This window comes from Bemisia tabaci, chromosome 5 (genome assembly GCF_918797505.1).
Source record: "Bemisia tabaci chromosome 5, PGI_BMITA_v3".
Taxonomy (NCBI): Eukaryota; Metazoa; Arthropoda; class Insecta; order Hemiptera; family Aleyrodidae; genus Bemisia; species Bemisia tabaci.
Window position 1 is genome coordinate 47,559,452 of NC_092797.1, and position 12,692 is coordinate 47,572,143.

At 41.8% G+C, this 12,692-nt stretch overlaps 1 protein-coding gene across 9 annotated transcripts in view; it reads right to left on the reverse strand.

The window, feature by feature from the left end:
• Positions 1–12,692, reverse strand: part of LOC109030941 (monocarboxylate transporter 2) — a 650,400-nt gene that overhangs the window by 34,981 nt on the left and 602,727 nt on the right. For all 9 annotated transcript variants that reach the window (XM_072300844.1, XM_019042218.2, XM_019042227.2 and 6 more), the window contains one exon: positions 4,919–5,104. In XM_072300844.1, the coding sequence (XP_072156945.1) occupies positions 4,919–5,104 (186 nt within the window). The remainder of the gene's footprint in view (positions 1–4,918; positions 5,105–12,692) is intronic.

Sequence of the window (12,692 nt, forward strand, 5' to 3'; positions counted from 1 at the left end):
AAGGACATCGCGACGGCGACACTGAAATTCGAGTGCTCGCTACCGACGCTGGCAGTCGACAGAAAGACGTAAGTGCTCTTCGAAATCGGTTGCGTCAGCGCGACGACTCCACGTTTTTCACGGCTCACGTTAAAAAGGAGTTACGTCTTTCTGTCCGAGGCGAGACGACTAGTTCTGTTTGTTCCCTCGTTTGTAAAGGTGGACGACTTCGCTGAAGCTATACTGCGGTGCTAAGTAAAAACGCCGTATGAGCATTAGAATGTTGCCAAATTTCTTTTTAGAAAATAGCCATTTTTGCAGACAGTTATGACTATTTTTCCTGGAATTTCCCAGGCTTTTCAGATCAAATTACGGACGAAATCCTCTGAAAAATCGGAGGCGAAATGTTCACAAATTTCCCTTCAAATTCGTGATTCGTCGAAGGAAATTTGGCAACGTCTGTTGGCTCATACGGCGTTCTTATTTAGAGGGAAGTATAGCGTGCTAGAAAGGAACGCCCCGGTAAAAACGATCAAGGGATAAGAGGAGACGCGGAAGTAGGGACGAAGTATTTTGGCTCTTGATATCGAATTTTATTTCATTGTCGGACACAGATTTCGTCTTCAAATGTAGCATTACCGATTTGCGATTTGTAGTAACGCAGTTGCAATGATCATATGGAATCGTATCTGTATTCGACTCAGTCGCGTGGCGTGTATGATCGATTGTGGATACTTCCCCATTTGAAGCTATGATACAGAATCGATTAATAAAGTTCGAGACACATGTTGCGAAGTTTCCTATTAGACAAATGCTACATGAGGAGATATTGGGCAATGTGTAATGCAGTTGGATGGATTCTGGTTCAAAGACATCAACATTATAATCCTTGCAGCATGCAGCTCAAGTCTTAGAATCAACAGACTCTGTTGTTGAGCACTGAAACCTGAGATCATGGTGACTTCGACCCTAATCTCGAGTAATGTTAGTTCCGTAACAATTCTCTGTTTTGACGACACCCTCTCTCCTCCCCAAATTAACGGCAGGATTCGTATGTTCTTTGGAAGCTTTTTCCAAAGGCCATTTTTGCTTCGTCGTGGGCACATTTACTTATTTCCAGCTACTTTTGGCTACTTCATGATTTTTTCGCCTATTTCCGGCTTCATTCGCGAGGCGGCACCTCACTATTAGCAACTGGATTACATTTGGATTGCATTTTGCAATAAGGAACCACTATCTCTGGCTCTCCCATGAAAGCACATATCTGCATTGGGAAACCAATGGCATTTGTGTTGTTTCTGAAATGGGCCAGAGATAGTGATTCCTTATTGCAAAATGTAATCCATTTTGCGATAAGGAAGCACTTTCACTGACCCTTTTTAGAAACAACATACACGACATTGATTCCCCTTTGCAGATATGAGCTTTTACGGGAGAGCCAAAGACAGTAGTTTCTTGTTGTAAAGGTAATCCAACTCATCTTTGAACTGTTTCTAGACGTCACCGGCTAAATCTAGCGTTTTCCGATTGTAGCATATTTTCTCAGTGACATTCGATTTTTGCCCAGCTGAGGAGAAACGTAGGCGGACCAATTTCTCGTAATAGATAGTTTGATAAGGCCAGCGCAGCGTGGCCGTTGAGGCTACTTCGCATTTTTAATCTTCCATAGCAATGGTAAGGCGCAACCATACAACTATTCGTACTCTTCGGAATGCGTGAGGTATCACGCTACAAATAAAGGCGATTTCAAAACCGCCGAGTTTCGATACCGAGATTATCGTTTCGCATAACATTCGGTGCGCAAGATCAAGACTGGTCTTACGGAGTAATGAAATAGTTTCGCGCATATCTCCTTGAGTAAAGTTTTTATTTAAAGCATTTGTTTACTTGAGAGGAAGCGTGTAATTTGCGCGAAACGTCCTAAATGTTTTTTTCATTCTATTCTACCTTTCAATCACATTTATACTGTACTTATTTGTATTTTTGTATTTTATTGCTATTAGTACAATTTAAATGTATGTTAATACAATTTTAGCTTAAGCAAACTTTCACAACTGCAAACATGTGAAAGTAAAACTGCCGAGGACAGCATGCGTAGAGGCTTCTTTAATTTTAATCTTCCGTCCCATCGGTAAGGCGCAATGATCAACTATTCGTACTCTCCGGAAAGCGTGAAGTATCACGCCACAATTGAAGGCGTTTTCAAAACCGTCAAGTTTCCGTACCAGGATTGTCTTTTCATATTAAGTTCCGAGTAAAAGATCAATGAAATGACTTACGGGCTAGTGCAATAGTTCTGAGCACATCTCCTTGTGTAGATGTTTTATTTATTGCTTTTGTTCGAGTTTATTGTGTGCTATTAGCGAAACGTCCTGGCTGTGTTTTCGTTTCAAGTATTTACGTTTTTTAAACAAATTTTGTACTGTACTTTCTTGTACGGCGCAATGATACAACTATTCGTACTCTCCGGAAAGCGTGAAGTATCACGCCACAATTGAAGGCGTTTTCAAAACCGCCGAGTTTCCATTCAGAAATTGTCGTTTCGTATTAAGTTTCGAGTAAAATATCAATGAAATGACTCACGGGCTAGTGCAATGGCTCTGAGCACATCTCCTTGTGTAGATGTTTTATTTATTGCTTTTGTTTGAGTTAATTGTGTGCTTTTAGCGAAACGTCGTGGCTGTGTTTTCGTTTCAAATATTTACGCTTTTTAAACACATTGAAACCAATTTTCAGACACCAAACGTCCGGAGTCTCGCCAGCATGGATAGTAGCTCTAGCCACAGTACATACAATCTCTCATTCAGAGACGAAAGTAACACTGACCAGCAAACAGACCTAACTACTGACCAAGGATTAGATCAAGTAACTGACTCAGAAACTAACCAGAACACTAACAAAGATCTAAACTCAGGGACGGATACATTTTTATACATTTTAATGAAAAAATTAAAAGAAGGCAATGTCCACTCAACTGTTGCGTTGGCTCGTAAGATCTATCATTCCATTGATCTTGCGCTCCCTATGTTGTACGAAACGACAATCCCTGTATCGAAACTTGGCAGTTTTGAAAACGCCTGCAAATGTGGCGTGATACCTCACGCATTCCGCAGAGTACGAATAGTTGTATCGTTGCGCCTTAGCAATGCGATTGGTAGATTAAAATTGAAGTAGCCTTCACGGTTTCCCTTCGGAATTTTTGGATTTTTAACTGCATAGTTAAAGTGTGCTCAAGCTAGGATTGTTTACAGGGTGATCCATGGTTAAACGGCCAGACTGCAGGAGCCGAGTCATCCCCTAACCCCCTCTTTTAAAATTGAGATTTCGATTTTTTTAGATCATAAACGAATACAGGGCATAAAAGTACAATGGAGTGCAAATGTTCGTGAGATTTGGTTTACAACCGTTGCCAAAATTCAGGAAAACGATTTACTTTCCGAATTATTTTTTCCTCTTTATTTTTTTTTTGGGGGGGGGGGGGGCGTAGTTCCGACTGGGGGCACTTTTGGAAGAAACATTATACGACAAAGAAGTCTTATTTTGACCCATAAAACAAACTCCTGCGTCTGACTGTTTCACCCAAGTCCTGAGACCCGTTCGTTTCCCTCTTTAAATTTTGAGGAGGGAACATACTAGGAAGTCCTTTAATGCACACCTCATCATTGTGGGCTGTTTGTTGAAATTGATAGACAAAGCTGAAGACACAAAAGTCATAGGGAGTATGAAGCGATCCTATTGGTTGAAATTCGTGGTTCTTATAGACTGAGGGGGTAAACGACGGACTATTAATAGTGTATCTCGTGGATTGCCGTTAGTCAGTCTATTACCTACCTCCTTTGTCCAATGCAAGCATCCACTTCCACAGGGTGTCTACTCAAACAGACTGGCCAAATTCAGTACTTTTACAGCACTTTTTCAGTACATTCCCCAGAAAGGCAGTACCTCCTTGACAGAAAAATTCAGTACTTTTGCAGTACCTCCAATTGACGACATTCGAAAAATTTGAATTTCCCGCTCAAATTGCAACAAATATGAAAAAATTCCGGACCTTCTTACGGCGAAATTTCCGCACTTTTTCAGTACTTCCGGAGCGCCCTAAAGAAATCAGGACTATTCCCGGACTTTCCGGTCTTGTAGACACCCTGTTCCACCAATAGGATCCCTTCTAATCCCTTTTGTCTTGGTCTATAGTTTAATTGTCTATATCGACGGTGAAACTACCAAACCACGTATCTCGGTTTGCGACGTCGCAGACTTCCTGTCATACTTTATTTTTTATATGAATAACCACTGAACGTCCAGTCTTGAAAATTTCTGTGATTTTTCCTCTTCGTGCGGAGAAAATTCTGTGAAAATTTCAAGGAATGATATTGATTTGGTCTACTTTAAAAAAATAAAATGGGAGCGTAGATTTTTAAACACCGCAACCGAGATACGTGGTTTGGTAGTTTCACCGTCGATATGTCGCAGGCAATTAGCAATCGCCGGCAATTTGCAAGCGGTTCACACGTTGTTTCAATAAATCGCAATAATGCGCATCGGCATAATGCAATTTTTAAGGTTATGGTCTTCAAAAATATGAGCTCGGCTTGAAGCGCCTTCATTTTTTGTGATACTCTACGCTTTGTCACGATGTTAGTTTAGTTGCCTGTCCGATCTCAACCCAACTAATGTCACGGAGTTCACTGCAAGCTCTTCTGAGTGTGTATATTCCTGCCATGTTTTTAAGGATAGATCTACTCACATCATAGGCAACATAATCAGCACTCTAACCTTCTTCTTATATTTTTGAATTTTATGATTTTCTATAATTATTCACCACTGGCTTGTAAATTGCCGGCGATTGCCAATTGCCTGCGACATATACATTTCAACAATGAGTCCGCTGGGGACTGGGCAGAATTTATGGGGAAAATTTCAAGTAAATGGTAAGTCTTACCGATGACGGTGCCGTAGCTGAAGAAGAGTTGATGGAACTGGGTGGCGAAGGAGGTGAAGAGGCATCCGAGCGCGGTGACGAGGCCGCCCATGACGGCCGTGAGCCGGGTGGACTTGCGCCGACAGAACGCCAACGTCACCGGAGACAGCAACAGCGCCACCGCCGTCGACATGGCCCCCAGCCATCCTGCAACAACCCACACAATAGAATAAGACATCGCCCAAACAATACAAGTACACCGGTATCAACACAGCATTTTCATACCGTATGAACAGACACAATAAATTGCCACCTTCCGGACAAATAATCACAAGCGCCATGTAACGTTTCAAAATTTCCACCGCCATTTTACTTTTTAAACAGAAATTGTTGATTGAATCTGCTTGTAAATTTCACTGAATTTTATCGGCGGCACACAGAATGACTGTTACCAGGTTGCCGAAGAAGGTGTTGGCTGTTGGAGTGGGTCCCCCCAGCGGGCCGATTATTGAAACTGATAGACAAAGCGATAGACAAAGAAGACATGGGGAGTATGGAGCGATCCTATTGGTTGACTTGGTTGGTTCCTATAGACTAAGGAAGAAAATGATGGACTAACCGTCGGGTCTTTGGTGGGTTGCCGTTAGTTAGTCCATTACCTACCTCCTATGTCCATTGCCACCACCCGCTTCCACCAATAGGATCCCTCCGAATCCCTTTTGTCGTCTTTGTCTATAGCTTTGTCTATCAGTTTCAATAATCGGCCCGCAGGTAGGCGACTGGCCAAACGGTGGAGAGGGCATCCGTAAAGAGATGGGGCGATGGAGCTTCCGAAGGATCTTTACCATGACAGATTCCTGTGGAGGGTAGGCGTCGCAGAGCGCCCAGCGCGCCGTAAAAGCGGCCCATAAAGTGACGGAATTAAAAAGAGCAAACGTGCATTCCCTCACCTTGGCGTCAATACGTTATGGTCTGAGTTCTACATACTTTTAAAGCGATAAATACTCGTTCTGAGGATACCACTATTAGTGATCTCAGGAGTTAGTTTGGCCCATATTTTCAAATGAAGGCGATTCAATGGACGCAAACATAATAATTCTTCACGCCCTGCCGTTTGTGCGGCTGCGACTTGTATTTGATTCACACGGAGAAAAATTTCACCCCAAAAGTTTGGTTAATACAGGAAGTAAAACACAAAATAACCCTTTGTGGTTGACAATTTCAGGAGAAAATGCCGGCTAGTTTTCTCGTAGAAATTTGATAAGAAACGAGTGTTGACTACTGACTACCAACGTTGAAATCGGAGGAATGCATTTTTCCAGTCTCCCGTCCATTTTCTGCGCTAAATTCACCGCAAACTGTACCTACTTCAACACAAAATTTGTGTTATTTTATGTTCTTATATTAATCAAAAGTAACTCAAGAACACAAATATTTTCATCGGTGCAATCCGCGAAGGGAGCAAAAAACATGTCAATTACATTTGCGCGACTTGCGTATACATCCAGTTTAGCCGAGTTTAAGAAAACCGGATGAGTCGCATTAAGTTTGAACCGAAAGGAAAGATTTAAAAATTTACACCTCTATATGTTTCAATTTAAAGGGAAAAAGCTTAACGATTAGTTTCACGTTTTAAGTGTTTGGCTCAACTTTTGTTCCGTAAAACAAGAATACTCACTAGGTGAACAGTAAGAGATACAGGGTTATTCAAAAGTCACGCACCACTGGCCATGAGGGAGGTGGCCATTTGAAATGTTTGATTTGCAACCCCCCCCCCCCCCTGAGGGAGTCAAAAACTGGAAAGAACCTAAAAAAGTTTCCTTCTCAATACGAGGAAAAACGTCACAAACCGCAAATCGATATCTTAATTAGAACTAAAGTTATGGCCAGTGGTGCGTGACTTTTGAATAACCCTGTATAATGGTTAACTGAACTAGGCACACAAATACAAGAGGGCTCAGCCTAGAGGGCAGCTGATCTATTGACATTGTTGTCAACAACTTTTAATTTTTAGCAGGAGAAAAAAACTTCGACTAAAGGTATTCAGAACTACTCAAAACAAATTTCCCCTCAGAATACGACTATAGATGAATCTCAGTTATGAACACTTTAAAAAAAAAAAAAAAAAACACATTAGATCTAGAGTCCAGACTCTTGAAAACATTGACAAGAAAAAGTACTCTTGATTCAATCAGAATCTAGCTTAAATCAAAAGGAAATCCGCTCAAATTAAGAGGCTTGGTTCTTTATTTAAGCAAAAATCTGATTGAATCAAGAGTATTTTTTCTTTCCGATGTTTTTAAGAGTCTGGACTCTAGATCCAACGTGTTTTTTTTCCCCAGTGAATAAGCCAAGACCGCGGCGTATTCTTCCCAAAATGTACGGATGTTTTCCCAGAGCGCGGAAACCTTCCAACGGGCGGATTTTACAATTTCAGTCGTTGACATTTTGCGCCCACGGATGCCGCCCACTCGAAACCCACCCCCCCCAACCCTCCCCTCCGTCTCCGCTCCCTTGAACTGCCACTATCACAAGCCTATTGACCCTCGTGTGCTTCGCGAAGAGGACGCGTGGAAGTTAATCTGGCCTTTAACGCATGAGATACGGAGCAGAAGACCGAGGGAACCGGAGGGGAGGGGGGAGGGGCAAACGAACTAGGATGTGTCTTAAATCGAGAAGAACTAATGACCCAAGTGAGTCAAGTAAACCCAGAAGTGGCGTAAACGGGGAGCCCGGGGGCGTCGAGGGACGCCAATGGCTCGAGGAAATTGAATCGCCCCGTCATAAGTCGAGACGATTTTCGTATTTTTCGGTCTCTCAACCTGTCTTCCTCCATCTTTAGTGCGCCCATTAGAGAAAAAATATGTTCCGCTTCCCTCGTCATTTTTCGATCCGATAACGTGAGCCGTGTTTGTTTACGGTGTAGTGTTGTTCGGTGTTATCCGCGTCTGTTTTGTAACCGGGTATGGAGCGTGTGCGCGCGGATGATTACAAGTTACGACTCGCGGCGATCCTGCTTGCACCAATTTATAGAAATACTCGGACTGGGAGAAAGCTGCGAAAATGAAGGAGCTTCAGAAATAAATCGCTTTTCAACTTGACAGTCGTGAAATGGACCGCTAGACAAGGTACGAATTTAAGCATTCTGTTGGGCCTTGTCTCCACGGGCCGTTTCACGAGATTTGTCCCAGGGAAAAATCCCACTTACGAAATTGGGGAAAAATATTGAGTTAATCAATATTTTTCCCAGTACCAAGTATGGTCCTTTTACCCTTAGGACCCACTGTGAGAAGAAGAAGAATTGTAAACGAATTGTGCTATATTTTGTTGATTACTCCATTGTTCAAGTTTGTTTGGTTAAAATAATGTGTCTAGTTGTCAATGTTCATTTCCCACCATGTGTTTTTCAAACTACAAGTAATTTGCTATAGCTGAGCCAAAGTGTCAAGATTGAGGTTGCCAGATTTTTTTTTATCGCAGAGACGTTTATGATATCGTTATTAGCGCGCGATGTAAATCAAGTAGAGCTGCTCCGATGCAGAGACATTAATTCCTCAGCAAGTAAAATGTGTTCAACGCTCTTTACAGACCAGTTCGGTAAAGGATATTCTATGGTTGGTCAAAGGGACAAACAGGCGTTTCTTCCTCTACCCTTATGCACATTAGTATCAGGTAAGGCTTGTTTTTTATTCCAATTCTGAGTTCTTATGAAGACAGCAAAGCAAGAGTCTGGATAATTTTTTTCAAGTTTGAAATGGAAAACATTACAAAGTAAGAAATCAAATTAAAAGGACCAAATAACGTAAAAACTTTAACATAAAATCCATAAAATCTGCAACTGTCATAAAATAAATTCAAATAATTACATTAATAACCTTTTCTTTTAGGAAAATTCTGGCAAGGAAAGCATCGGTTCAATTCTCTCTTGTGAAGAAAGGATGAAATAAAGAGAATCTACTATTTGTAGCTCATTTGTGAAAGTACCTATCTGTCTGCAGAAAGGACTTAATGGCAGATATTTTGTTTCTAAAATGAGCCAGATATGGTAGTTCTTTATTGCAAAATATAGTCCATATATTTTTAACTACTTAAAACTAGAAAGAGATCGAGAAAGAGGAGTCAGCTTTTAAAATGATAGTTCATTCTTTAATTTGGAGGTACTGAACTTTTACAATGGACCACTGGACAAGGTACGAATTCAAGCAATCTGATACAAGTTTCTTATCCAGAATTTCACGTAAAACACAATTCGCACAACGAAAATTACTGAAACCAACTCCTACCGAAGATATTATCGTTTTTATTTCACATTGGTTACGAGGAATTTGAACTGCCCGCTCACAAGAAACTCAGAGCTCTACGTGAGTCAAATCGCGCACTGCGACGGTTTCAGCAAGCTTCTCAATCGAGCAATGTTCATTTCCCACCATGTGTTGTTCAAACTATAAGCAATTTGCTATAGCTAAGCCAAAGCGTCAAGACTCAGGTTGCTAGATTTTTATATCGCAGAGACTGTCATGATAATGTTTAGCGCAGGTGTGAATCACGTAGAGCATTGAGTTTTCATGAGCGGGTGGTTTCAATTCACGCACCAAGATTCATCAAATATCTTCAGAAGGAGTTGATTTCGGTAATTTCGTTGTGCGCATCGTGTTTTACATGAAATTTTGGTGAAGAAACATGTATCAGAATGCTGAAATTTGTACCTTGTCTAGTGGTCCATTACATTTCAAAAGCGGTGGAAATCTCCTGAATAAGGCACTAGGTTTAGTCACAGATTTACAGAGTGCCTGAAGCCCGGCTTGACGGCGCCTTTGATTGTAGACCGATCAGCGCAGCGACTGTCGCCGTGCGGGTCCGCTGGGAGGTATCTGTGGAGCCGGCGCACAGTGTAACAAACCTTCCAAGGTAATCGAACGTGAAAAATTAGACTAAAACTGGAAATATTACTCTAATTTTGTCACATTTGAAGTTATACAGTGTGCTTTTGGGGGGAAACCGTACGCAAAAACCAGATTTTTGTAAAGTTACATTCCACATTAACATATTTCAGACCTATTGAAGTTTCCATATTTCGTTCAACTTCTCCAATGGGCCTGTTACTAACTTCAACTGGAGCAAAAAGGATCCTAAGATAGGAAATGGCTCAAAAATCACGAAAAGCGCATTTTCAAAGTCTGAAACACAGCCCTAACTTCAACACACTTTCAGACATTTTCTGTTTTCAGCGTGAGCAGCGCTAAGTGCAATCCTGAATCAAAAAAGTAAGTATGTCTGTGAATAATAAATTACGGTTTATTCCTGTAATCGTCTTTTTATACGCTATATCCAACGCAAAAAAGAAAATTGCAATAACTTTTACCATTCAAAAGTTACAAGCATTAAAAAATTTGGACTTTTGACCCTCCGTCTCCCCTTTTCCCTGGGGTTTAGGGCAAAAACCGACCATTTTTGGGCTTCTTAGATGGCCCTCTATCAGCCCCCAAAAATATGACACGATTCCCCCGAGGGGACCAAACACGCCGATTTTGAATAAGGTCTCTTGGGAAATTGTGTAATTACTGAAAGTAAGTGTTTAGCTAACTAAATAATGAATAGATAAGGATCTAAAAAACTATAGTAGTGTTCTTGAAAATCAAAACAATAATGTATTAAAAAGAATCAAGTTATGTTCTATTCATAAAATGATAGAATCTACGAGGGGGTTGGGCCGCGGAACGGCCAGGGGGCGAAGCCCTAGTTTTTAAAAAAAACCTTGAATTGTGTCCAGCTATATGTTCTCGTTTTCCTGCAATTTATGGGACAGTTACGGGAATCAGCACAAAGCGGGATTGCCACTGTAGGGTCCTGTGCCGCTTTCTTAATCCTGATTTTAGACGTCTTTTTTTCAAGTGAATGTGAAAAGTTTACAAGAGGCTCGTCGACTCGTTCGTCTGTGCGGCGAGGGACGAAGACAGACGCAGCTTTTAATTGACTATCAAAGATGGGAGGGCCCTATTCACGGTCCCCGATGCGATCACCCCGGGTAATCGGCGTCCGACGAGGGGGCGTGGCCTCCGCGAGGGCACCGCGCAACGACTTTTGATTATCATTTAACGGCAAGTGTTCGCAAAGTTCACCGCATGTTAATTGCAATCACCCGCCGGTTGCTCCTGCCCCGGCCGAGCTTGGAGGATACCTTGACGTCTGATATGTGAGCGACCACGAGAAAAGGAACCTCAGGGCTGCAACGAGAACAAAAACTTGATGCGACGAACTGAATGCTTGGATTCAGTTTTGCGATGGATCAGTAACGCTGGTCATGAAGTTGTGTTTTGACGCTTGGTTCTGGTAGATTAGCTAAAGATAATTAGATCTGTCCGAGCAGCACCTTTCTCCGTTTAATTTTAACCGAGATATCGTGCTTTGAAAAATTCGGTTTATGACGTCATCCGCCCCGATAGTGCCACCTTTGGTTTCTTCCACCTTGCTTTCGTCAGTTTGGTAGAGACACATTTACACTGTTACTCAATGTGAACCTCAAATAAAAGCAAGGTGCAAGAAATCAAGAGTGTCGCTACTGCGGTGCGGATGACGTCTTAGACCGAAATTTTCAAAACACGATAACTCGGCTGATACTGAACGTAGAAAATTACTGTTTTTGGACCGTTGAACCGAAAGAAGTTCAAATCTGCACTCTGTGCACGCACGATGCAATTTTGTCTCAATACCACAAAAAGTTAAATTGATGACATTTTTTTCATCCACATTCTACAAATTTGATTAAAAAAAAATCCATGGAAAAAATTCTCACGGGATGAGATTAGACCTAAATGAAATGAATTTTTCTTAAAATTTTCCGAGAGACGAGTCGCTGAACTCCTTACTTCGACAAAAAGTACTCCCACGGCCGGATGAAGGGGGTGGCCCAATGGGCCGCGGCCTATGGCGGCAAAATGTAGGGGGCGTCAAATTTTGCAATTTTTTTTAATGTAGGTATCAAAGAAAAGAGGGAAAAATCGGATCCAGAAAATAAATTACAAACGAGAAAAGGCGATAAAATCTCTCATTTCCTAAGAGTAAAAGTATATTAATTTCTAATTTTGTCGTCTTTCGGTGATACAAGAGACAACATATTGAATTAGTCGAGTTAAGAGAGAAACCAAACACGCAATTAGACCTTGAGCGGAGCGGTGCAGAGGGCAATGATGACGAGGACTGAGATGAAAAGGACAAGCCCTCGGCGCGGCGGTCGGCATGAAACGCATAGCGCCTACAAGACTGGATGAGAATTCACGCATTGCGTCAAACATTGCGGTCAGCGAGAAACACATAGCGCCTACAAGACTGCATGAATACTTCACGCATTGCGCCAAACACAGTGCGGTCGGCGCAGCGGCGGAAGTTAAAACTGTTAAACCACATTTATGTTTGTTCTTTCATAATTTTTTCGTTCGTTTGTTATAAATGGAAGGCCTTGTCCAAACAGGGATGGGTTTACGGAACTTAACTTTCGCGAAAAGTTCCGTGAACTTTTGTTAGTGTTGACGGGGCTTTCACAAAAATGTGCCCAACACGAGTAAACGCGTCTCATACACCCCTCTCCCACCGGCACGTGCGAGCACCCTGTATATTGATCCTTTTCCATAGGTTTAATCGACAGACCCTTCGATTTATCGCAAATCACGCCACGCCACTATTCGGTAGTAATCGGTCAAAGTCATTCAATAACGATTCAACGATCCAAGCGCTGGACCTGACAACAGTGAAACTGAAGGATGAGTCCAAATCGGAGTTCCTGAAACGCAAAAACCTT